The 25,454-nt window shown below is 42.2% G+C and overlaps 4 protein-coding genes across 4 annotated transcripts in view; 2 read left to right on the forward strand and 2 right to left on the reverse strand.

Moving 5' to 3' along the window:
* Nucleotides 1–2,172, forward strand: part of mrto4 (MRT4 homolog, ribosome maturation factor) — a 2,331-nt gene extending 159 nt beyond the window's left edge. The window contains exons 2-8 of the mRNA XM_084440617.1: nucleotides 323–381; nucleotides 520–623; nucleotides 767–848; nucleotides 1,037–1,104; nucleotides 1,242–1,393; nucleotides 1,663–1,739; nucleotides 1,881–2,172. Coding sequence (XP_084296743.1) covers nucleotides 323–381; nucleotides 520–623; nucleotides 767–848; nucleotides 1,037–1,104; nucleotides 1,242–1,393; nucleotides 1,663–1,739; nucleotides 1,881–2,024 — 686 coding nt within the window. The 3' untranslated portion in view covers nucleotides 2,025–2,172. The remainder of the gene's footprint in view (nucleotides 1–322; nucleotides 382–519; nucleotides 624–766; nucleotides 849–1,036; nucleotides 1,105–1,241; nucleotides 1,394–1,662; nucleotides 1,740–1,880) is intronic.
* Nucleotides 2,173–2,289: 117 nt separating this feature from the next.
* On the reverse strand, nucleotides 2,290–5,413 carry akr7a3 (aldo-keto reductase family 7, member A3 (aflatoxin aldehyde reductase)). The gene is made up of 7 exons (XM_084440614.1): nucleotides 4,903–5,413; nucleotides 4,535–4,722; nucleotides 4,239–4,343; nucleotides 3,975–4,071; nucleotides 3,704–3,803; nucleotides 3,029–3,158; nucleotides 2,290–2,794 (listed from the first exon to the last, which is right to left on the reverse strand). Exons 1-7 carry the CDS (start codon nucleotides 5,198–5,200, stop codon nucleotides 2,633–2,635), a joined length of 1,080 nt encoding a protein of 359 aa, XP_084296740.1. The 5' UTR covers nucleotides 5,201–5,413; the 3' UTR covers nucleotides 2,290–2,632.
* A 1,017-nt stretch (nucleotides 5,414–6,430) lies between these two features.
* arfrp1 (ADP-ribosylation factor related protein 1) lies at nucleotides 6,431–10,953 on the reverse strand. The gene is made up of 7 exons (XM_084440620.1): nucleotides 10,626–10,953; nucleotides 10,107–10,194; nucleotides 9,036–9,118; nucleotides 8,862–8,943; nucleotides 8,564–8,634; nucleotides 8,253–8,353; nucleotides 6,431–7,112 (listed from the first exon to the last, which is right to left on the reverse strand). The coding sequence occupies exons 1-7, from the start codon at nucleotides 10,716–10,718 to the stop codon at nucleotides 7,025–7,027; spliced, it is 606 nt and encodes a 201-aa protein (XP_084296746.1). The 5' UTR covers nucleotides 10,719–10,953; the 3' UTR covers nucleotides 6,431–7,024.
* A 1,519-nt stretch (nucleotides 10,954–12,472) lies between these two features.
* sypl2a (synaptophysin-like 2a) lies at nucleotides 12,473–24,662 on the forward strand. The gene is made up of 6 exons (XM_084440618.1): nucleotides 12,473–12,665; nucleotides 12,854–12,925; nucleotides 18,900–19,021; nucleotides 19,738–19,939; nucleotides 20,679–20,855; nucleotides 22,796–24,662. Exons 1-6 carry the CDS (start codon nucleotides 12,651–12,653, stop codon nucleotides 22,919–22,921), a joined length of 714 nt encoding a protein of 237 aa, XP_084296744.1. The 5' UTR covers nucleotides 12,473–12,650; the 3' UTR covers nucleotides 22,922–24,662.
* The last annotated feature ends 792 nt before the right edge of the window (nucleotides 24,663–25,454 follow it).

The following is a 25,454-nucleotide window of genomic DNA, read 5'->3' on the forward strand; positions in this document are numbered from 1 at the left end:
CTTGCATCCAAATGTGAAACAATGAGGAGCCAGCTAAGTTAGCTTGTAGCCATCTAACATGCAGGCGTAGCTTCTTGCACAGTCAATGTGAGTCTCATGAGTTTATCAAGCTAGATATCGAAATTAATGACCTATCTTTAGTTATTCTAGTCCTGTGGATGTATTATCAGCTACACATCTGAAGTCAGGACACTCATAGTTAGCTAGTAGCCACTAAACTAGCCGACATGGTGCCAAGTTAGCTTCCCATCAGCAGCAGGGTCACTGTTGGGCAATTGAGAACGAATCTGCTTAATTGTGATTTTGAACATTTCCCCCACAGTTTCACTAACTAAAACAGCCAAGAAGGGACTGGAAACCAAACAGAACTTAATAGAAGAGGTGAGTGTGTGTGACTGAGTTTGTGCTCTTTTCTACAGTTCATTGTCATCTAAGCTGTACCTGCCACAAACAAGAAGCCAGCAAGCAAATGTTTCATCCGTTTGTGACCCAATCATTAAATGTTCTCCCTTTTTCTAGTTGCGTAAATGTGTGGACATATACAAGCATGTGTTCGTGTTCTCCGTGGCCAACATGAGAAACAACAAATTGAAAGACATCAGGACAGCCTGGAAACATAGCAGGTATGGTCAGCCTGCCATATACATTGCATGTACACTGCATCCCAATTCTTTATCCAGTTTCCTGTCATGTGCAGTAGACGGGTCTGTTAATGTGACGTAGAGTAGATGGCTTGACTGCAATTCCACTGTCTTCTCTTCATCAGATTCTTCTTTGGCAAGAATAAAGTGATGATGATTGCCCTCGGCAAAGACGTAAGGGACGAGTACAAAGACAATTTGCACAAGGTATGCAAGTTAAATGTGTGAATGAATGAGTGAATATATTTTCACAAATTAATGTTCAAGAAAAAGCTAATAACTAAGTTAAATTAAAGAAACTAGTATAGAAATATTAACTATTATAGTAAATTTACTGTGGTAATAGTTTCCAGTTATGTTCATTTAAATTAGTTATTTGCTCTTTCTTGTTATAGGTCAGTAGGTGCCTGAGAGGAGAAGTGGGCGTGTTATTCACAAATAAGACCAAGGAAGAGGTACAAGAGTAAGTATGGCTTGGCTTATATTTCCATCACTGATGGGTGCAGTGTAGAAACATAGTGATGAGCCAAATAATCAATTATTCAGCTCTATCTTCAATGATTGCCGCAATTAAAGTTGTCTATGTTCTCTTGTTCATAGGTACTTCAGTCATTTCAAGGAAATGGATTTTGCACGGGCAGGCAACAAGGTACAGAAGACCATAATGCTTGATGAAGGACCCCTGGAACAGTTCCCTCACTCCATGGAGCCACAGTTGAGGCAGTTGGGACTCCCGACTTCCCTCAAAAAGGGTATGGTCATGATCCTGTCCCCAGACAACATGAAGGAAGGATGCATCCTAAATTCAGATTCTATCTGGAACTATTTTTTACTGTACATTGGTAGCCAAAGTGAAGCCTATGTTCTATACATGTGGCTCCCCATCTGACACTTGTTCCTGCCCCAAGACGATCACCAGAACTTTCTATCTTTTTCACGTCTAGATGATTGTTGATAATCGTGATTTTATGAACTTATGTTAAGATAGTTTCCATATGGTCTGATGACTTGTGTTTCACAGGAGTTGTGACGTTACTGAAAGCCCATGGAGTGTGCAAGGAGGGGGACACGTTAACGCCCGAGCAGGCTCGTATTCTGGTAAGCTCTGTGCCTGTCCCCAAGGTTGGTCTCTTGGTAGGCTAGTGATACTTCTGCAAGACCAGTAGACCACAGTTGCTATGTTGTCATGAATCCACAGATTCGGCCCAATCAAACTATATTGTCTTTTCTCCATTGTAGAAACTCTTTGGGATGGAGATGGCTGAATTTAAAGTGCAGATCAAGTGCATGTGGAACTCGGAATCAAACGATTTTGAGAAGTTCGCTGGGGAGGAAGAGGAGGAAAATGCTATGGAGGCAAATGATGAGGACGAGGGAGAATAAAAAACAGGATCAAAGAACACTGAACTTTTAAGACTTTTCTTTTAAATAACCTATTTTTGCCTGCCCTCCACAAAAGTGTTGTTCTTCATGTTTGCATCTGGCCACTGAAACCATGTGAGACTTGTCCACATGCAATCTGCTGTTAAATATGTGCTTTCAACATGTTTTTGTTAATATGGTTTATGTGTGCTGTATAGGAAATGCATATCAGTTGGATAGCTCTGTAGTCGGCTTTTCATGGATCTGATCTGATCACTCACACCAATGAGCAAGAAAAAGTTTATTACAGTTGAAGACTGCCTTCAGAAAATAATTTCCTCTGGAAACACACCGTCTAAATCTTATTTGAATATTTACCATTAAGTGCCATTCATCAATAAAAGAATAATCTGCCTTTCTCACCTTGCCTTCACAACACTACTTTGTTGCTCAGTGGACTTGTATCACACTAGTTGATGAATAGAAATATTGCATACAAACTAAGGCAATGTGTGCTTCTACTACATAAGGAGGATTAAGTCACTGTCTAGACATGACATTTGATCATTGAATGAATCAGTTCATTTGAGAGAAAATTGCTGTTTGAAGAGATACTTTGGAGGAGATGTTTAGCGAAAGTAGTTTGGACACTCGTGGGCTACCAGGTCCCAAGCCTGTTTGAAGGCCTCTACCACCCTCTGGTCCAATGGCCCCTCCTCGGAGGCCGACAGGTTCTGCTGGAGCTGTTCCATGGTGGACATGCCGATGATGACTCCATCTCCCAGATCCCCCTGGAACCATCAAAATAATACAAAAGTTACTTTCTGGAGAGCATTAGTAGTACCTCAACGAGATCTTCATTCAAATAATTATGTTTGAGAATGCTTCATGTCCGTGTGTTTACTTTAACCTAATTGTTTCAAACAGCAAAGATATTTTGAGGATTTGTACTTTCAAAACATTTTTATTAATGAAGTGGGTCGCCATTTGTGAATGTGTGTGTGTGTGTGTGTGTGTGTGTGTACCTTGAGTTGTGAGTGGTGGTACATCCAGCGGAGAGCAGCTGATGTCATGGTGGGTTTCTCTGTACCATAAGCCGTCTCCATGGCCTTCAGAACCAGCTCTATCGCCTGGAAATGGCTCTGCTTCCAGTACCTGACACACAACACATGGAATATCCATATAGAATTGTTACATGCTGAAACTGACAAAGCTAGCATTTTCGATAAAGTTGATAATTGCTCTACCACCATTTTAGTCATACAATGGATGTGGATGGGCATCTTGAAAAATCATTCAAAAACATGTTAAACTCTCGATTTCAAAGACAAGAAGCTCTTGTCTAACAAGCTTTATTGCTCAACTAATAGGCTAGATCTACATACTGTAGAATCTTGGTCAGACAAGAGTTGCCTATTATCGACTAAGCAATCACACTGAATTAGACAATCACATTCTGGGCTTTAAAATTATGTTATAATTGAACTGTACAACAGCCAAACATCCATCGTTATCAAAACGAGATCGCTATCGCCTGTTTACACGACAACGGAATCCAGGAAAATGAGAAGGAAAACAGCCCTCGCGGCGTTCTCGAAATTTCACTGGTTTTCAAAACGCTAACGGCGTTGCCGTGTAACTGTGAGGTGCAAACGGGAACCAAACGTTCTGGAAACGTAGCCGTGTAACCCTGGCCTCACCTGTCCCTGTAGGCACCTGCCCAGCTGTTTCCAAAGAAGCGTCCTGCCGGCTGGACTCCATCTTTGTCCTGATAGTGGTACTTCCCTGTGAGGAGACCCCCTGGTGGCATAAACACACACACACACACACACACACACCAGACTCAAGGTCTCACATGTGCCATTTTTTGGGGTCTCTGGAGATGATGATTCTATGAAGTATTCTCTTTTGTTTACACTCTGACTTTGTGACCAACTACCTTTCCAGAGTGTTGGACAAAGAGCACCATACCTGCCAGAGGGTTGTATGCATAGAACCTGATGCCATTGTATCTCAGACACGGTAGCAGCTCCCTCTCGACATCTCTCGTGGTGGCATTGTACATTCCCTGTAATGTGATGTACTGTCAGTAAATGAAACAGTCTCTGAAAGTGTTATTGCGCTGTTAATACAAGTGTCATCACAAGATTGATGATTCAATAAATCAAAACTGAACTGACAAAGAGAATCTATTGACAAACCCAGAACAAGCAAGCATATTCCTTGCTTTCTTACCTGATACACAGTAGGAACAATCCATTTGTTGTGTTTGCAGATGCAAACAATCTCAGCAACCTCCCAGGAGGCATAGTTTGAGAGGCCAAGCTCCTTGTATTTCCCCTGGACAAGGGACAGCAGAATAGGGTAGGCACATGAAATGTAGGATCCTGCCCCATCAACGAAGCTCGGATCATCACGGTCATATGAAGTGAAGCAGACTAAGCCTAACCAACAGTGAGTGTGATTGGAGATGGGGTGAGGAGGAGGAGGAGGGCTGTTCCTGCCTCCATACGTGTGCATGTGTACCCTACCTCTCTGTGGAGCTCATCGCAGGCCTGCAGCGTGTCCTGGATGGGGTTCTGGTGGTCTGGGGCATGGAGGTAGAAGAGATCCACACAATCAGTCTTCAGCCTCTGCAGGGAGGTTTCCAGCTGAGAGCGGACACTCTCGGGTTTCAGGGTCTTCCCATCCCAGGGGTTGGCTTTGGTGGCAATGCTCACTACAGATCAAATGAGTGTTAGAAACTCCACATTATGAGTTTTGTAATGTTTCACATGCCTAGAAACTCTACATGCAGAGAAGAGTGTAGTCAAGTGAAACAGCTTGTTGATACCATAGATCAATAGTGGCTTGAGACAATGTTTATGTCCTGCAAATGCACTAAATGTGTGATAGCTACCCGTTTTAGGGAGATTCATTCCCCCGATGATTGTCTCCGCCTGTCCATTGGTGTACATGAAAGCGGTGTCCACTTCATGATGACCGTGATGCAGGAACGCTTTGACCATTTCGTGGCTCTCTGCCGCGTCAGCGCGTCCTCCAAAAGACATCGTTCCCAGCAGAGAAATAGGTTTGAGTTGTTCAGATACGGTCGAACACATGTTTCTTTGATCGACCAGCCTCACTGGTAATTGCTTGAATTCAGAAATAAGTCTCTGACGACGTCCACATATGCCTACTCGTTGTACCCAAAGCATAATATATGCAGCTGGGTAGCGACGGTCACAGCACGCTGTGGGTTAAAGAGAGCGTGTGAAAAAATAGTGATGTTACGTATGAAAAATAGTGATGTTACGTATGAAAAATAGTGATATTACGTATGAGACCGAGGTTCCAGTGAGCCTCCGTATCAAGGTTGGCAAGTATGGTCTAGGCTACTCAGTGAAACACCACTAGCTCGGCTGTAAATGACTGTGTAGTCTATCCCCATAGCCCAGAGTTCATTTACCTCAAACAATGTTTTCCGGGGCCGCCTGTCAATCATTACTCTGCTCTTTTTGTAAAGCTCGTCTGTAGTTCTGGTGAAAACCACAGGGTGGCAGCAAATTACAATAATTCACTCTATGCGATCAAGTATTCCAGTAGCCTAGTATTGTGCCCCTACCTCCAATATAGTGCAATGGTTTGGCCATAGGGCATCTTTGGTCATGACTTGTTTGTAGTAAAATCAGGGGTGTTGTGGTAAATACAGAGGTGGGTAAACTGGAAGAGTGCAGTTAACCCACCTGGTTCCCTCTCATTGATTAATACAGTTGTATTATTGTAGGCTATCTCAGACACGGTAGCAGCTCTGTGATCATATAATGTATATTGAATATGCATTGTATTGTATATAATCTTAAGGTTACTTATGATCATATTCAATGGTTCTGATCAAAAAGTTGACAAAACTAGCACTTTTGAGAAAGTCTGATAATTGCTCTAACACCGTTTTGGTCATACAATGTGAGCTTCTTGTTTTTGAAATTGAGAGTTTAACATGTTTTTTGAATGATTTTTCACGGTGCCCACCACATCCATTGTATGAACAAAACGGTGGTAGAGCAATTATCAGACTTTCTCAAAAGTGCTAGTTTTGTCAACTTTTTGATCTGAACCATTGTATATGATCATAAGTAACCTTAAAACAGGGCTAAACATGCATTTTCCCTTTAAAACTCCTTTAAACCCACTAATCACTCACTGGCGTCCTCTGAGTGAAGAACTCTGTAGAAGACACTGCTGTCGGAACGTCAGTGAGTGATCTGTGCACCGAATAAAGTTTTTTTTTTAAAGATGATCTGTGAGCTCCAGTACTCTGATGGTTGCTTTTCTGTTTCCATTTTGCAGAGGATCTGTATAACCATGCACTGTGTAATATGTGTAGACTATGTCATAGAACAATTATTTAAACAATGAAACAAATTCGGTCATTTTAATTTGTCGTTTAATACAATCCATTTTCCCATATATTGTAGATCCTAGATGTTACTTTCTTAACATCGGATTAGGCAGAGTAGAAATATATCCACCAATATCAAGTTCAAATTACAAAACTAGGACTCATAGACCCTCAGTCCAGGAAACCTAAAATCTGAAGTGTCTTTGCATAATATGCATCAACTCATCTCATGTTTCGATGTCAAGATTAACAATAGTTTTATATGGAGCCATGTTGTGACCAAGGATAGATTTGTATAGCAAAAGCATGGAAAAGTTGCCATTTCAACCTGACCCGCTACAAATAGAAATGCTTTGTACTAACAAACCTGGAGGGGGGACTTGTGAAAGAGGCATGTATGATGAAAAAGACAAGCACACCAAACACAAATACACCATTCACACAAAAAACATGAGAAAGCTGAAATACTACCAACTTTTCACCCCAATCACAGCAGGTCAAATAATGCACGATGACACTACAATTACTATAGGTCTTCCAACTAGAAATAAAGGGGGGGATTCTGAAGAAGTTCACAGCACCCACTGATTGCCTGGTATAAGAGTTCTGTAGTGGGGGTAGTGAATTGCTGCTGCTTGATTTATGTGATGTCCTTCTGTCTCGGTGGCCGATGAATGTTTCTCACGACGCATTTTACCATCCACTCAATACCTTCATTAACACCGTCCCTGAAAGAAGAAAATAGTGAAGCAATAACTCATGAGAGGGTGTAGTATATGGCCAATATACCACAGGTTGTGCTGCAGTCATAGGCATGAGATGATACCGTGGTATATTGGCCATATACCACAGCCCTAGAGTGAGTTATTGCTTTTACACAACGGTTACATCATCAGGAAAGATTTATGGGATAAATACCGGCTATTTCAGTAATATTAATATCGATTTTAGTGAACTCCGCCAAGAAAGGTAGTTCCTAAAACTATCATGTTGCTATGGAGTTTCAAAGCAACGAACAATGAAACTTAGCAACCAAAACTAATACTCCTGTCCAACCTAGCTAGCCATGAACGAAGTGTAGACTACCTTTGCTGTGCAACTGCCAGTTGCAACAGTGGTGACGATAAACCAGAGTGGTAGGCTACAGGGTGGATAGAACAACTCAAAATTGACATTGAATGTTTCCACTTTTTTTAGGAGAAACCGTTATGTAACCAACGGACGTTTACGCAATGGAACTATCGTTTTTAAAGGCAGTAATAATTGGCGCAGTAGAATGGTCAAGACGCTTTGCCTGTGGTATACAGTGCATCTGGAAAGTATTAATATCCCCTCACTTTTTCCACATTTTGTTATGTTACAGCCTTATTCCAAAATGTATTAAATTTAACTTAACCAATCAGATTGTGAGTTCGGAACTACCCATTGTATAATATATAACCTTCAGTATTGCCCAAGTACATTTACATGTACCAGCAATGTGGGTTATGCAGCTGACACGAGGGATAGGCCACCCATTTTACAAAATGTTACTCTGATGCTGTTACCATTTCCTACAAACCACATTAGAGTAAGTAAAACTATATGACATTTTGCAAAATTGTCTATTTTGCCAATCCCCTTTGTATGTTTCTGATATCTGTACATGCAATACAACATAAAATACATGCAAATCTTTAGATAACTATAATATAGACTAGAGTAACTACTTTATGGTTTTTACACAAACAAGGATGCAAAAAGAACCAGTTATTTATCTTGTTTTTGCCAACTTTGTGACAAAAGACTGTAGGCTCTTCTCAAACTAATAAAACTATTTTCAGTCAGATTGGATTTATAATAAGTTGTCACGTGAAATATCTACTTACCCTGTTAAGGCTGTGCATGGCTGCACCAGACAATCTCTCTTTCCAATCTTAGGGGCGCAGTCGCTAAAAGCTGTTTTAATATCCGGCACAGACATACAGTTCTTGAACGAAAACAGACAGACATACAATATTACGGAAAGGGTAAAAACATAAAAGAAGAATGAGCATATATCAATACATAAAAGAAGAATGAGCTTTCAACTTTCAGCTTTCAATGCTGCCAACCACAGGGAAAGTCATAATGTAAGATGTGGTGCAGTTTACACCAGGCGACTCGGTCTTTGACAATAACCACAGAGGAGAAAACATACCTCTACATCCTGCTTGTTAGCCAGCACAAGGAGAGGGACGCCTTCCAAAACCTCACTGCTGATCATTTTCTCTGGGATGGGAAAAGGAAATTAAGAGCATATAACTCAAGCATATGCACAGTTACTCCATTAACCTTGACATCAAAATGTGTGATAGTCTGGATGAGAATTTATAGATTTTTGCCAGTTCTTGGACATGTAAACTCAGTCTGGGACTAAACACGCTTCTCAATGGACTGACATAGTTAAGTCTAGAACGAGGCATAATGTGTGTTCTGGAAACCTGTGAGACACTCACCAAAAGCATCTTTTGATTCAGATAGTCGCTCCTCATCAGTTGAGTCTATCACGTAGATCACGCCATGGGATTCTGCATAGTACTGTGGGAGGTACAACAGGACATGGTATGACTGCAGCTCAAATAACACATTGAGGTCTATATAATCACCAGACTTCTAATAATTGTGTTTACTTTGTCCCATAGCGACTGCAGCTCCTCTTGTCCTCCAAGATCCCAGAACATTAAACGAGCTTTGCCCACATCAATTGTACCAACTGTGAAGGGATGAGAAGAACACACAAGATTCAACCTGGTTTCAGTTGAAAGCAATTAAAGGGGCAGTGTGCTTTGTGTGATTCTGGGCATTTAGCACTATTTGTGGTCTGTCTACCATGAACCTAAAACAGAGACCATAATTTCACTGATTCCGTTCCAGTATTGAGCTAGCTGCAGTTTTTATGCAGTCTCTCACTGGGCTACAATTAGGGCTGGGTATCAGTACTCGATACCTTTTAGGCATCAACGGAAATAATCTAGTACCAAGTAGTATCGAAACTGATCCATTCAAACGATACCTGGATTCGAGATGGGTCTTGGTCTGAACGCCAAGAAAACTGAGGTCATCACCTATAACACCTCGGAACATCTGCCCCCTAGTGACAGCTGATGGTAGTGCTCTGAAGGAGGTAAGGACTTCAAATACCTGGGCTCTTGGGTCAACTCAACGGAACAGGACCTCAAAATGAGGAAGAGCTTGTGGAGCACGTGGAGAGAAACTGCATTAGCAACGTGTGGAAATCCAACCTCCCCTGTGAAACTAAGCTCCACTTCTTCTATGTCACTGTGGAGGCCGTTCTCCTGTATGGTTGTGAGTGCTGGACCCTGAGCCACTCCCTGCAGAGGTCACTGGATGGATGCTACACCAGAATGCTACGTGCAATACAAGACATAAGTCATAACGCGCACATCAGAATTGAAGATCTGTGCGGAGAGAGGCCAAGGGTGACTGGGAAGATAGCAGCATGGAGAATGAGGCTGGCTGGGCCACACATTTACATATGCCCCATTGACTTTTACTGTAGCCCAGTGAGAGCCTGCATAAAAATTGTAGCTAGCTCAATACTGGAACAGTGAAATCAGTGAAATGATGGTCTCTATGTTTCAGTTTCATGGTAGACAGACCACAAATATGGCTAAATGTCCAAAATAGCACACTACCCCTTTAATATAATGTCAAGCAAGTTTGACACATCAGCCACTTACTGTTTAAACCAACTGTAGTAGTGATCTTGGAGAGACTCATTCCTTTGTAGTTCTTGCTGAACTTGGTCTTGGTCTGTTCCAAAAATGTCTGCAGGGGTAAGAAAATGATTCAATCTATGACAACCGTAGGCAACATTTTTCGACAGATTAGATTAGTACAGTCAGGTTTCTGTTATGAGCATTTCATTATGACAGCATTCATTAATTCCATATACTAGCAATAACATTAATACAAGGACACAGGTCGCTTGGCTACCCAATTTGATATAGCTAGTATTAAGTAGTAGTATGGTAGTTAATGTTATCTTAGTAGTGGTAACTGAGCTAGCCTACTAGTCTACTACTAGCCACTTCAACACATTTTCACTAAAGAATATACATAGTAGCAAATAAGCATAAAGAAAGAATAAAGAATATCCACCCATCCATACACACATACAGCATGTGTAAAATATAGAATATGTTCATACATACATCCTGTATACTGTAGCAAAGTATCTTTACAAACATGCCACGTACCGTTTTCCCTGCATTGTCCAACCCAAGGATTAAAATGCAGTATTCATCCTTTTGGAACATGTACTTATAGAGGCCCGACAGTAAAGTATACATCCTTACACTGTCACGTTAAAGGAGCACGACATTAGCAGGGTATTGAGCTAGCTAGCTAACTAGTTGAGGGACTGGAGAGAAAATACATCAGCTCATCATATCTAGCTAGCTATAGGATGTAGATAAAACAATACTGCTAGGTCGGTGATTAGTACAGGCAACTTTCAATACACCTTCAAATATTAGTGTTATTTAACATAAACGCACTGCTAGCCAAACAACGGAACTGGAACAACCTAGCTACGTCAAAGAGTATGGAATGCCAAGAGGAGACATGGTGCATTTGTGGCACCCGCCTGAAGAGGGCGCTCTCGTGTTGCCGCCATTATGGACTGTCATCTGCTGCCGAATTCATCCGGTCAGGTCAACAGGAAGACTACAAAATCATCTTGGGAAAAAAAGGAAAACAGTTTTCTGAAATAAATTATCACAGCTATCAGAGCTTAAGTAATTAAGTAAGTAAGTAAGTAAGTAAGTAAGTAAGTAAGTAAGTAAGTAAGTAAGTAAGTAAGTAAGTAGGTAAGTAAGTAGGTAAGTAAGTAAGTAAGTAGGTAAGTAAGTAAGGACATGTTTGTTTAACTTGTTCACAAAAGTGTAGAAATTGAAGTTGACTACACCTGTCAGTGCTAGCTATACAGTTATCTAGTAACCACTGTAATACAATTAGCAGTTCATGCTAGTTTACAGTAAACCATTGTAAACTTGCAGGAATGGCTCTGACACTTGCTTCAGATAGACGTGGTTTTTATATGTCCTATACACAGAAAGGCATCACATCACAGCCATATACAGATGGACAAGATGGTCCCAGGCGACACTGGTCAGTCGCTTCTTTCAAACATAAGGGGTACGTGCTATCACATAAATCTAAAGTAATGTAATGTATTAGTTATTATGTTTGTGTGTGCTTTTCAGGTTGTGGTGGTCATCATGACAGCTCTCTGACTGTGAGGTTTGAGTGTACCCAGGAGAGTAACCAGGTCCTGTAACCAGGTACCCGAGCTGGCCAGGCACAAGCATAGCGGTGCTAGGGAAACGGGGGGGGGGGGCGGAATGTGCTGCCTGAATAGGAAAGGTCTATTGAAACTGGTTCATGGTCTGAGTAATAGCACGTTTTGACACAAGAGGTCTGGCCACAGGATAGTAAGCTAATTTAAGTAGGCTACAGGTGGCCCCGTGAGGGGCTGGAGCTGGATCAACCACCGGGGTCATCCCGGGGCTTCGTCGAGGTCTCTGGTCAGCAGCGAGAAGGAAAACAGGGAGGAGCTCAGCTAGCCGGACAGTGGAGGGGGTCTGTGGTTTGCTGGCAGCACCCCCTTGAGCCCCATTAGGAGGGGGCCGCGGGAGCAGGAGGTCTAGTACCCTAGCTCTGAGCGGCCCTAAGCGTAGGGGGACCCCTGGGCTGGGGGGCTCGGTGGTACTTAGCAATGGGGAGTGGGGCGCCATGGCAGCAGGGCAGGGGCGAAGATTGTTCAAATTAATTGTGCAAGACGTTGTGCAAAGGTTTATTGTTTTATTTATCCACAATGGCATGTGTTGTCATTAAGTTTTGTGTTGATATCGATTAAGAATTATTTCTACATTTTCTCCCAAGCAAAAGATAGGGTGGGTGCGAACCAGACCAGTAGAGGGAGTAGTTTTACACTTTGGTTCCCTAGTCCACACCCTAGATTTCCAATAAATATGCTTTGTCTCTTTAAGAGCAGTTGACTGTCATGTGTGCTTGCTGATAGCTCACAAAGTTTTGACAGCAACAGGATTTTACACCAGCCAGCTAAACTTTATAAATAGCCAGCTTAATTTATACCACCGTTCGTGGTTCACACGATTGAGCCGAGTAACGTCTGGTCTAGTCACTTGAAACAAGTTTATGCCAATCATATTTAGAATAAACTAGTTCTGTATTGCTAACGTGTGCTGTTAAAAGTCACCATGGATGTTATGCAGGTAGGACACACGATGAGTTAACTTGGCCTTTACCATACCGATCTAGCATAGATATCTAGCTAACAGCTCCTCTTTAATTGGTTCTTGAAATAAACATGTCAATTTCACTAGGTTAACTTTCGCCAGCAAGCAACTCTCCGTCATGATTCCGATGTTTTCTCTTTTCTTGTCTGTTTTTCCAACGCCAGACACTGTCAGGAGTCCGTCTGGATCTGGGACCGCTGAAAGAACCGCTGGGGTTTATTCGGGTCCTAGAATGGGTAAGATTCAATAAGTATTATGAGACATCTAGTAGTTGTTGTTGTTTTTAGATAACATTAAGTTAATTAGATATCGTATGTTTAATGTTGGTCTGACATGGCGCAACTGTTTACTAAACGTTAGTGCCACCTCTCCTTGTCCTCCTTGATCTCAGAAATGTACCCAGTAGTAAGTAATTAGTTTTATTATAGCAAATCAGCTTCGTGTTTGTTCGTTCTATTTTTATTTCACAGGGATATTTAGCATAGCTGAGTCCAGTCCCACATGCCTGCATCTTCATGGGCAACACCCTTATGAGCTAACGTTACTTATGCAGGTGTCAGAATTAACTGGATGCAAGAGATAAGCTTTATGAACGTGTTGTGTAATTGTAGGATTAACGTTACGTCACTACTATGACATTTATCTGAGGGAGCCGAGGACAAACTGAAACTGTGTCATTGTCAAGATTTCTCCTTTTCCAGATTGAATAAAGGACCTTGGCATTTTTACCTAACTTGCTAAACTGTGACATTGAGGCTACACTTGTGAATTTCACCTGGCTACTGATTTCCTGAGTGGAGGTGGCATGTTTGCAATGTTTGCATATAGAGATATTGGCATTGGTGGGAACCATTATTAACACTAGCTTCCCGAAGCGTGTTGCAGTGCAGTACTTTGTAAGACATAGGAATAGTTTATTCAATCGTCCTCCATAATCTGATCACTGACTGGCACTATGCCTTCTTTGGCCTCCGTTTGACTTCTGATGTGCTTGAGTAATACCATTCTAGTTAGCCAAACAGACATGCTTAAGCAACTCCGATGCCCAACACTAAAACAGCCAACACATTAGAACACTTTTATGATAAGTCTAGCAGTGTAAACTTAACAAGACCTAGGCTAAAGTTGAACATTTCATGCTGCCCTGATAAGTGTTTTTCTCAGGGGAGGCGTGACTTTCTGAAGTGAAGAATATCTGCTACTTCCAAATTAATAGTTTAGATTCATGAACAAATAGCCCTGTCACGAATAGATGTTGTTCAAGGCACAGGGGGGAAGCCTTCTGATCATCACTGTGGATTACTGGGTCTGCATGTACATGTCTGTGTTTTATTTCTTTCAAATTAATCTACAGTATGCTGTATGATCTCTGCTCATGTGGTCCAATTTAATTGCTTAGCATTTAAGAGCCTTTTTTCCCTCTTTGTCACACATATGAAAAAGTTGCCTGTGTGTTGGTTAGGCTGACCTAGCTGTTGAAGTGCTGCCTATGTGCTTAAGGTGTGTATTGTAACTTATTAGATAGGCCCTTCTGTGGGTAATTAACATATCCTTATCTTTTAGGTTGGAGTTTGAATCCGTGTTAGACAGGCCATTTCTAGTAGAGAGAAAGAATTCTCTCTTCTTCACTTGCAATAAATACATTTATTAACTACAACTTTTCGTATTGTAGTAATTTTCATCCTATGACCTTCAATTTGACCTTTAATTTTAAAAAAATATTATAAAAAATCAGGTTGTCTTTCCAGAACATACGGTATACAAATTGTGTGTTTGTATAAATCCTATCCTAAATCCTATATCTAAACTAATTGACTAATTAGCCTCTATTAATCTAAATCTAAACTAAAACTAAGCCTAAAGGCACTAGCCACCAACACCAGGCTGTCCCCTATGGTGGACAATATAACAAAATAAAAGGAACTTGGGAACAAATATAACAACTTTAATAATAGAACAAAATAAACACACACAAAAATACTATATGCATACATGCATACATACATGCATACATACATACATACATACACACACACACACACACACACACAATAAACCAGGCCAGGTCCAGCCTGGCTTAGGTGCGAGGCTGACTTGTTTCTGTTCAGGACTGGTAGGGTGGAAGCTAGTCATGCCACTGAAATAGCTGTGAATTGAAATTACATGAAATAATATCTGATAAATTAAGATAGGTCTTGTTGCTTGGACACATCAGTTCCAATGCTTCCAATGTTAATCCAGCACAATAAGAGCGGAATAGCCAGTTAGCTCATGGGCTCACAACAACTAGCAGCAGCAAGGTTGGGAGGGAAGGAGTTTGGGTGGGAGGAGGGAGGTTGGGGGGGGTTGAGAGGGAGGTAGGTTGGGGGGGGGGGGGGGGGGGGGGTGTAGGTTGACATGCCTCCCTTTCTCAGTCAGTCGGTGGTTGGGTGTGATAGAGAGGAGAATTGGCTGGGGTGGAGGGGTTAACAGACCAGCCTAGAGAGGCTAATTTAGGGGCTGGTTAGGCAGAGCAGGGGAAGCTGGAGTGGTCTGTGCTATGGGCTTGGGGTGAGGATGGGGTCAGGGTGGTCAGATGAAAGCTGAGATGTTATGGAGTGGGGTGAGGATGGGGTCAGTGGTGGTCAGATGAAAGCTGAGATGTTATGGATTGCCGGACACTCCTGAATGAGGAAACAAGTTCATAAGTAGCTTACTGAATGGTTAGCCATTCCCTCTGCCTATGTTGTTGCCGCCCTTGACCTGAAAGTGTGTGTGTGTGTGTGTGTGTGTGTGTGGTGTGTGTGTGTGCAGGGCTGAAAACTAACATCTGCCACCGGCCAAATGCAGGTAAAATTTCCAACTGGATTTCGGAAGGCTATCTGAAAAAAATATATACTTGGCCGGTACATTTTTTCATCTGCAGTCCCCTTGGCAGGTGACTCACCGTGAGCCAAAAAGTTAATTTTCACCCCTGTGTGTGTGTGGTGAACTGGTACCTCTCCTTATATTGGCTGTACTTCCAAACTTGTGCAGTGTAGGCATACCGTAGTGCTGATATTGAAGGCTTCTCCTTGTTTTAGCGAGACTGTTCAACCACTATGTAAATGATGTAGATTGTGACCGCGAGGAGCCGTCCTTCGGCCAACGCGGACGCAGTGAACAAAGGGTATTATTCTTAAGAGGAAGTCAGGATGTGCCATACTCCTATTTCATTGGAGGAAGGATCTCTTTGTGAGGGTTCCAATACAACAAAATATTGCCCCACTCAAAACACTGGAAGATGTTTGTTTAGGGATTATTGGGTGGATTCAGTCAAGAAGCCTGCCATATATCAGGCTGTAACGTAATCAGCTAGTCCAAGCCAAGGGTTTGTTCTTGTTGCCAATGTAGGAAACAGGAGTATGTGTAGAAGAGGACTGAGCACCTTAATTCTACAACTAGGCTTAATCAGTGTTGTGATGGAGTGACACTGTGTCCATTGTAAGCAGTAGTCTATTCTAATGAGGATACCACTGATACCACCAGGGAAAGAGAACATCATTGTCCCCCACCCGATAAAATCGAGGGGGGAGGTCATTACAGTCATCCCAATTTAAATATTTCGCCACATCTCGTGGACAGAGCAGCAAAAACAGCGGCGAAGTTTTAGAGGACCGTTCGGACGACTCCAGACCACCTCCTTATTCAGTGTTCACAATAGCCGCCAGGAGGCGCCGTTGAGCAAGTAAACTCAATTCGCCTGGTAGTAACTGCCTATATTTTAAACTAGTAGGATATATTATTTGCAGCCGTTGTTTTCGCGTTTGGAAATACATGGAGGTGAATGAGCCAGTTAGTTGGCCGTCAGCTGCATTCACTCCGATGTATTTCCAAACGCGAAAACAACAGCAGTGTTTTCTGGTAGTCTGGTAGTGATGAGTCTGGTAATGATGACTTTGTAACCCCGATAGTGTATTCAGTCTGTTATTTTGACTATTTTGGTTCTTGAAGTGGTGTTTTTACAGCGAACTTTTAACATTGAAGGCAACGGGCACTTCCGCATCCACACCCCTCATTACGTCAGACTGACCAATACGGCAGCTGAGGTGAATAAGGCGAATTACCACAAAGGAACATGCATCATGGGGGGGGGGCTAGTGATAGCCTATGTGAATCACACATAACTAGTGTCAAACTGTGGTCTCAGTCCGTTACTCGCTTTCTGTCACACCTTAATTTTTTAAATATTTATGTCTCACTTTTTACTTTAAACTGATTTCTTTGCTCTTTGGGAAAAGCAACAGTAGCTGCTAGCTGTGCCAGGCAGTCAGAGCACCGTTAGCATTAGCAGTGTTTGCACTCTCAGCTCTCCCTGTGGGAGGGAATTTCCCTTTCCTGTCTGGAAAGAGGATGCTGGAGGGGAAGCTGGTGTGAGGTGGTCATGGGAGAAAGGAGATGAGTGAAAAAGAAAGGAATGAAAAAAGAAAACAGTGGGATGTAGGCTGCCGAAGACCCTGCAACACTCAACAGGGAGAGGTGTGTGTTTGTGTTCATTCATCGTGTAAAAGATCACTCTACTCAAAGCATCACCTACTTAAGAGGCTGTAGCTGTGTTCGGAATCGCTCCCTCGTTCCCTCACTCCCTATTCCCTATATAGGGTTCACCATGTAGTGAACTACCTAGGAAACTGAGAAAATGTAGGGTACATGCACTGTTCCCTGGAAATCAAGGTGAATTGTGGGTAATGAATAGTGGACGATATAGGGAACGAAAATTCCGTGGAGAATTCGGACACTACAAACAAAATGGCTGACGCCCTCTATAGTGCACTATATAGTGAATAGGGAGCGATTCCGAACACAGCTTGTGTTTGTAGTGCATCAACAATGCTACCTCTTGTCACCGTCCTGTGAAGATTTTTGTGGCCGACTTGAGTCCGCACGACTGCAAACGTATACCTGTAGTAGAGAGACAACAAATACATTCTCTGGAAGCACAGCCCCTCCCATTACACAGCGTAACGAAAGCGCCTTAAAGGAAGTGGTTTTCAGCGAGTCTGCAGCGGTCCCACAGTTTCTGCCCAGTCAGGGATTCAGCCCAGTTTTACTTCAGCTAGCTGGTTAGCCACAACATCCGAGGGGCCTCTTTTCCTGCCCATCCTGGGCCTCAGTGGGGCATTGTGCCTGAGTCTGAGCTTTCCTAGTAAGTAAGTAAGTAAGTAAGCTTTATTTATATAGCGCTCTTCACAGCACGGATGCACAGAGTGCTTTACAGTAATAAATTAAAATGGCAATACAACACGAGACAAAATTAAAACGACACAGAACAGATAAAACAACAACATTGCGAGCAGCAAGGCGTTATAGATGGCCGAAGGCCTGCCTGAACATGTGTGTCTTAAGACGTTTTTTGAACATGAGTTCAGTGGATGGCTCTCTCAGGGCCTGGGGAAGAGCGTTCCAGAGTCTTGGCACCACCGCCTCAAATGCTCTGTCACCCTGGGTTTTTAGTCTGTTCCGGGGCACCGCCAGGAGACCCTGGTCGGATGACCTCAGAGACCGACTCAGAGAGTGAGGGGGTAAAAGTTCTGAGATGTAGACCGGGGTCTGTCCGTGAAGAGCTCGGTGGGTGAACACCGAGCGGATGGACCCCGGCCTACATTCCCTTGCGGAATCACCACTCAGAAAGGCTTTATGACTGCTTGGAGCAGGTCTGTTAAATGTGCCCATTAACAAAATTAGAAGGGGAGCTGATAATTACTAACATGATAAATATCTGAACAGTACAGAACAATGAACTGGTAGGCTACATGTCACTTGCTTTAAAGTGAATTTGAGTTGGGTTGTATGAAATTGTGCCAGAGTAGAAATGGAAGTGATTCGGTCAATCTGTAACTTTGAATTCTATCCAATCTTGCATGGAATCTGGCTAAATGGCTGAGTTGTAGACATTTGTGACCAGGACCCATATTCACCAAGTCTGCTGATCTGCGAGATCCATCCTGTCCAACATTATTGTCCACCCTGTCCAACGTTATTGTCCACCCTGTCCAACGTTATTGATTAAGATCATCTAAAAACTGATCTAGATCTAGAAGTCTGAGAAACTTGAATTGTATTAGTGAGTAGATTTAGTTTGTTTCATCATGTTTGTTAAATGTCATTGATGTTCGTAAAATAACGTTGTTATAAACAATGCTGACCCTCAGTCCTTTCTCTCTCTCTCTCTCTCTCTCTCTCTCTCTGTAGGTGTTCACCATCTTTGCCTTCGCCACCACGGGCGGCTACTCAGGGTCCACCCACCTCTCTGTGCTCTGTAAGGACAGTAAAGACGAGATCAAAGTAGAAGCTGTTTTCGGTTACCCCTTCAGGTAACTGGCCTCCTAGAGCTCATCTGTGTGCTGTGTCTCCATACAGCGTTCCCCGATGTCACACGATGTCACACGGTCATCGCCAATGATGTGGCCTTGTCAAATTGTGATGTTTAGCGTTTGTTTGCCCTGTGTTTTCAATTGGTGTTTAAAATAATATTCCCTAGTACTAGCAGATTAGACTTTTGTACACACCCACGTGTACAATTTATTGTATTCCTTTCTTTTCATGTAGTAGAGGCTCCTAAATTTCAATCAGTCATGTTGAACATTTGCGCCCACGTGAAAGAGACCTAGCATTGACACTCCTTGACAAACTATGCAAAATATCGATCGGGGAATTTGATGTTAAGGAAGGCAAATTTTACTGTTACAGTTCTAAAACAATGTCTTTTGACACAGACCAAGCAGTCTCTCTCTCCACACACACACACACACACACACACACACACACACACACCCCTCTTTTCTCTCTCTGTCTGACTGTAGGATGTCAAGTCTGTATTGTTACAGTTCTAAAACATGTCTTTTGACACAGACCAAGCAATCTCTCTCCACACACACACACACACACACCCCTCTTTTCTCTCTCTGTCTTACTAAAGGATGTCAAGTCTGTATTGTTACAGTTCTAAAACAATGTCTTTTGACACAGACCAAGCAATCTCTCTCTCCACACACACACACCCCACTTTTCTCTCTCTGTCTGACTGTAGGATGTCAAGTCACCCATACATGTTGCCTTCGTGCACACCTGGCGTCGACGGCAACAAGACCTACCTCCAGGGCGACTACTCCTCCTCGGCGGAGTTCTACGTGTGTGTGGGCGTGTTCGGGTTCCTCTACTGCACCGCCACCCTGGTTCTCTACTTGGGGTACAACCACCTCTACCGCCAGACCAGCCGCGGGCCCGTCATAGTGAGTACTGAACTGTGTGTGGTGGTGTATTGTTTGTCGGTCGTCCGCCCATTGGGCGTGTATTTTTCAGCCGGCCAATTGATCGGTCAACCTCTAATTTGATCATTTTTTGGGCAAAGTCGTGGAATATCAGGGAATTTTGTTTGTACTGTAGCATGTTTACATTTTAGTTGCCATTCATCAAAATGTAATATTTTCCATGCTGTATTTTTCTTTATCGGGTTATTTCACACATTTCCTGTATTGCGTGGTTGTGGTTACTTGATTTATTTCCTTCCCACTCATCAACAGTTTTTCCATTATACAAGGATGTAAGTCAGGTAAATTCAGCTTTTAGTCATTGAAAGTCAGGGAATAAAAGATTTCAGAGGACATTCTACTTTTCACTTGGAGTTTAGGGCGCCAGGTTAAATACTATGCGCATAAAATTAACAAAACATTTCATATATTCATGATTCACGTTTACTGTTTATATCTGGCTTGTTTTTACTATGTATAGCATTGTGCTTGTATGTATAGTATTTGAGCTGGACCAGCGACACTGGAAACATATTTTGCATGTAAATAGATGACTTATGTACAGAAGTAAGTCGTAAAGGTGTCTTATAATCCCATATTGGATGGGCCGACAGTAGGCATGACACTTAAAATTAATTCATTCATTCATTCATTGTACAACGTGTTACAGTATATGGTACAACTGTACTGTCTATTGACATGGTGTCTTCTGTTCCGTTAGGACCTGATGGTGACGGCAGCGTTTGCCTTCCTGTGGCTGGTGTCTTCCTGCGCGTGGGCGAAAGGCCTGACTGATGTGAAGAGGGCCACTGACCCAGAGAACTTGATTGGTCACTGCCTCCTAGCCAACTGTACAGCCGGGGCCTTCCCTGCCATGGGCCGCCTCAACACCTCTGTGGTAATACACTTATCTTACTAGATTGATAGTATTTAGCTCACTCAGTTTGAGCAGTATGTTACCGTAGGAACTACTACTACGTGTGAGTGTATAGAGGCCTCTGCCTGACTACCCCTAGGCCATGGACTAACATAAAATACAAACAACTAACTAACACAGAATAACTCAACTAAATGGCAGTGAACTCACCAAATGGAAAGAATCAGAGAGAGAGCCAGAATGGCAAACAGAGAGGTTATATAGAGTGTGTTTGGGGCGGGGCATGTGAATGAACAGGCAGTTGACAGCAGGTGGAGTGGAAGTGGTGAGTGAGGATGATTGACAGCTCCAGGCCGGCACTGCGACAGGATTGGGTGATCTTCCTGGGTGAATGATAGGCTCTGTGCACCAGCTTCACTACTTCTTGAAAGTCACTTGGCTTCTTTATTTCCTGTCCAATATGATTGGATTAAGTGATTAATCAGGTGTGCGCTGGGTCTTCCGCACACCTGATTAATCACTTAGGCCAATCATATAGGACAGGAAATAAAGATGCCAAGTGACTTTCAGGAAGTAGTGGAGCTGGTGCACAGAGCCTATTATGTCAAAAATAGAAGCAGAACACAGAAAGACACACCACACCCATCTCACACACACACACAATACAACTCATACCTACATACACCCATACATACGTATTACGTTACAGTCAGAAGACCTCAGAGTTCTCACTATAGCCAGGGGACACAATAACTCTGATATATAAAGTGGGGCCAATTCGTGCAGAGATTTACAGGCGATTAAAATCGCCTTTAATCAATCCTACAATCAACAGGTAGCCAATGCAGATAGGCCAACACAGGTGTGATGTGTGACCTACGCCCTGTGTTAGTTAAAAAGCTAGCTGCCGTATTTTGGACCAATTGGAGTTGAGATATAGAGGAGTGAGTCAGGGTGGTAAACAGTGAATCACAATAGTACAATAATACACGGAGGACTGAAGGTCTGGTCACTAGTCCATAGAGAACTGGTATTCTAGTCACTAGTGCATAGAGGACTGGTAGACTAGTCACTAGTCCATAGAGAACTGTTATTCTAGTCACTAGTACATAGAGGACTGGTATTCTAGTCACTAGTCCATAGAGGACTGGTATTCTAGTCACTATTACATAGAGGACTGGTATTCTAGTCACTAGTACATAGAGGGCTGGTAGACTAGTCACTAGTACATAGAGGACTGGTAGTCTAGTCACTAGTACATAGAGAACTGGTATTCTAGTCACTAGTCCATAGAGAACTGGTATTCTAGTCACTAGTACATAGAGAACTGGTATTATCAGTGGTATTCCTCATTTGGAGGGAAACAACTGAGAACAATTCTGCAGTTTACGAACACATTCCCACGCGTTCATGAATTCAGCAGAGATCTGTCTTTTTTTCTTGGATTTGTCTTACAAAGTTTGTAAGAGGACATTTAAGAAAACACTTAAAGTCGCAATTGCATGAAAAAAGCATTCTGTCCCATTTTGGTTCACATAATTGGTCATAGTGTTCACCTATTCAACGATGTATGCCAAAAAATTTACAAAATTCTACTTTTGTTGTAATCTTATATCAAAGTATATAATTTCTTACTTCCTGGAAAACAGTAGGTCACATGCAATGACGACAACAGGTACCTTAGATTTTAGGCCAATAATCTCACGACATCCACCCGTAAATCAACGCTATCCTTCTATCGAATCTGTCTAAAGTTCTTAAAACCTGTCACTTGTCAATGTTCCAATCAAATTCCTCTAAACATGATGTCCCACCCTCATAGCTTGTTTGTGTTGGAAATACGTCAAACTACGGAAGTTAGATGATCTCAAACGTTCGTTTCAGTGCGACTTTAAGAAAATGTTCAGGAATGAGGTCTAATGTGTAGTTGTTGATCATCATTATGCATCCAACCCATCTAGATTGTCGGGTTCCTCAACGTGATTCTGTGGGCAAGTAACTGCTGGTTCATCTATAAGGAGACTCCTTTCCACAAGCCCCGCAACCCCCCAGCCACCCTGGAGGAGGGCGCTGTCCCTGAACCCTGATTGGATCCTGGAGGATCCGCCTCCACAACCCACAGCAGAGCTTGGGGCCCGACCGCAGTGCTCATGTCAGTCAATTAGAAAGGAAACTAAATTGTCAAGGAAAAATATGCTTTTTAATTACCCAACTTTCACAGCTCGCTTTGCAATGATGGGTATTCAGCTCAAGTAAATCAGTGACAGGTTATTTATTTTACGTTGTACTCATTTGTTAATGTATGTGATTGCTGTGCCTGCTGAAAGCAATTCTACCCTCTCAGGTGTAGATTAAGTGCCTTCCTGAAACCCCTTTTAATGATATTGCCATTCAAATGCCTTCATACTTGCACACATGCAGTGAAATGCTGTCTTGAGTTAAATACTTTGTTAAGAAACTGGCTGTCTGTGAGATCCAAAATATCAAACTGTATTGCCTCCTTTTGAGCAGGTGCTTTCAAGTCCATATGACCCCTCATGTTCACATGCTGCTCTGCTTTGTTCAGCTCTTCCCCATAATTTGATTCAGAAAAAAATAAGTTCAGAGGTGCAGTAATTTTCTAAGCACCCTGAACCAGTTAAAGGAAAATGCAAAGGTCATATGGATATTAAAAGCCTTTAAATCTGGGTTAGTCAAAATAAAAGATACAAAAGACAAAGTCGCCTTACCTGCGACATGTTTTGAAACGGACCTCAAGACCACGTAGATTATTTTTTTTAAAGATTGCTTTTGGTGTACTAAACTGAATTGTTATGGCTACTTGAATACAACTTGTTACCATGCTTGATGTGTGAGATATGGCTTCTGTTTTAGTTTTCTTGAATATATTCACAGGTGCCTGGATAATTGACACCAAATATCACAGTAGCTCAGCAAGAGCAGTGTATTATAAACTAGGAGACATCTCAAGTCATGTTGACTGTAGTTCAAGTTAAGCTAATGCAATTCTAGAATCTGTTATATCTAGATATTCAAACCATCGGTGCCTGTATCCAGCAAGCGGCTGGTCTTTTGTATATACGTATGCTCAACTGCCATTTTCAGTTATTTCTTGCGTCAAAGTGAGACATTCAACCAACTATGTTCCATCTGTTACTCTTTTTCAAAATGTTTGAGTGGCAAATGTCATTATTTATATCTTTTTTCTTTTCTTTTTTTGAACCAATGTTAATTGGTCAGTTAATACATTTTAAAAAGCCAGTTTGGGCTTCAGTGTGTTACCCTAATGATAATGTCTGTGCAGTTTCTCTAAGTAATTTGTGTGACATTATGGTTGTTTTTGACTTTTAGCTGTTTAATTGTCATACCACTGGTCAAGCTTCAGGCTTAACTGCAAACGTAGAATTAAAAGCGCATGCAGCAAAAAAACATTTTGAAAAAATATAAGTGAATCCTGCTGTATTTCTGCTATTTTATTTTTCATGTTTGCATGAAATCTTTCCTTTAAATTGTATGGGGTAGACATAATATAACAGTTGCATTCTGTGGGGAAACTAATGGAACTTTTTTGATGAAGCATTTTGTTCTGCACTAAAATTGTTCTAATTGATGTGAGATGAGGGAAATTGCAGGTCTTCTGTATAACGTAGCTCTCTGTAGTGATTAACAAAGGGCAGTCTTAGTCACAATAATTTATATTAGATAAATTAGGGTAGAAATCAGATGTGTAGGTTCTGTTATCCAACTGATCTCTGAAATTTGACTGTTTCTGTACTATTTAGTGCCATGCAAAAAGGACATCTGCGTTTCTGTACATGTTTTGTACTGACAAGCATTAAAGAATGAGAGCTGCAACTGCTGTTAATTGTCTCATTACACTACTACAGTACTTTGCAAGTACTGTGGCACAGTGGCTGTGATACAGTACACTGTCAACTCACAGCAAGAAGGTCCTGTGTTCGATTCCCACATGGGCTGTCTCCTGGGCCTTTGTGTGGAGTTTGCATGTTCTCACCGTGTTCAGTCGCATTCCCTCCACACAGAACCCCAATACGAAAAACATGCAGTAGAAAAGATGCTCTTCAGTCCTGTCCCTGACTAGGACTTGGACTCAGCACTTGGACTTGGTCCCTGGGTGCTGAAAGCTGCCCACTGCTCCTGGCTGCCCTCGGAGGAAGGACAGCATGGATGGGTCAAAGGCAGAGAACAAATGTCATCGGATGACTGCATCATGTGTGTGTGTTTCTGGTCACCACTTCCTGCATGCGAGTGGGTGTGTCAGTGGATTTCCTTTAGATTTCCTTCCTTCAGAAAAAGTCAGTATTTATTTGCAAACTACAATTCAGAATTATGCCCACTAGGTTGTGCTGTTCTTTTACTTTTGCTGTGGGCCACTTTCAAATCTCACATAGGGTGTGCTCAATCTCTACCAAGACTGGTAGCTCAATCCAGGTGCTCACTTTTATGTCAATTGCAATAGTGCAACCAGCCACCAGTTGCTGGGTTCAGTCTGGGAGTGTTGTAATGAAAGCTGAATTAATTTAAACCTTGTTAGATCCGCAGGACCAGTCAAGGAGCCCTGCTAGCTAGACTGACGGGCAGTTTATCAATCAATCAATC

Source organism: Borostomias antarcticus (assembly GCF_949987555.1).
Source record: "Borostomias antarcticus genome assembly, chromosome: 7".
Classification (NCBI taxonomy): Eukaryota; Metazoa; Chordata; class Actinopteri; order Stomiiformes; family Stomiidae; genus Borostomias; species Borostomias antarcticus.

What these genes read in the sequence shown, in the direction of transcription:
- sypl2a (XM_084440618.1), top strand. An exon ending in TTATTCGGGTCCTAGAATGG is followed by an intron (nt 12,926 to 18,899) that starts GTAAGATTCAAT and finishes CTCTCTCTGTAG; the next exon opens with GTGTTCACCATCTTTGCCTT. An exon ending in GTTTTCGGTTACCCCTTCAG is followed by an intron (nt 19,022 to 19,737) that starts GTAACTGGCCTC and finishes GTCTGACTGTAG; the next exon opens with GATGTCAAGTCACCCATACA.
- akr7a3 (XM_084440614.1), bottom strand. Translation starts at nt 5,200, where the DNA reads ATGCTTTGGGTACAACGAGTAGGCATATGTGGACGTCGTCAGAGACTT. An exon ending in AATGAATCTCCCTAAAACGG is followed by an intron (nt 4,723 to 4,902) that starts GTAGCTATCACA and finishes TTTGATCTGTAG; the next exon opens with TGAGCATTGCCACCAAAGCC. An exon ending in GCAGGTGCCTACAGGGACAG is followed by an intron (nt 3,159 to 3,703) that starts GTGAGGCCAGGG and finishes GTTGTGTGTCAG; the next exon opens with GTACTGGAAGCAGAGCCATT.
- arfrp1 (XM_084440620.1), bottom strand. Translation starts at nt 10,718, where the DNA reads ATGTATACTTTACTGTCGGGCCTCTATAAGTACATGTTCCAAAAGGAT. An exon ending in TACTACAGTTGGTTTAAACA is followed by an intron (nt 9,119 to 10,106) that starts GTAAGTGGCTGA and finishes ATCCCTTCACAG; the next exon opens with TTGGTACAATTGATGTGGGC. An exon ending in CTAACAAGCAGGATGTAGAG is followed by an intron (nt 8,354 to 8,563) that starts GTATGTTTTCTC and finishes TTTTCGTTCAAG; the next exon opens with AACTGTATGTCTGTGCCGGA.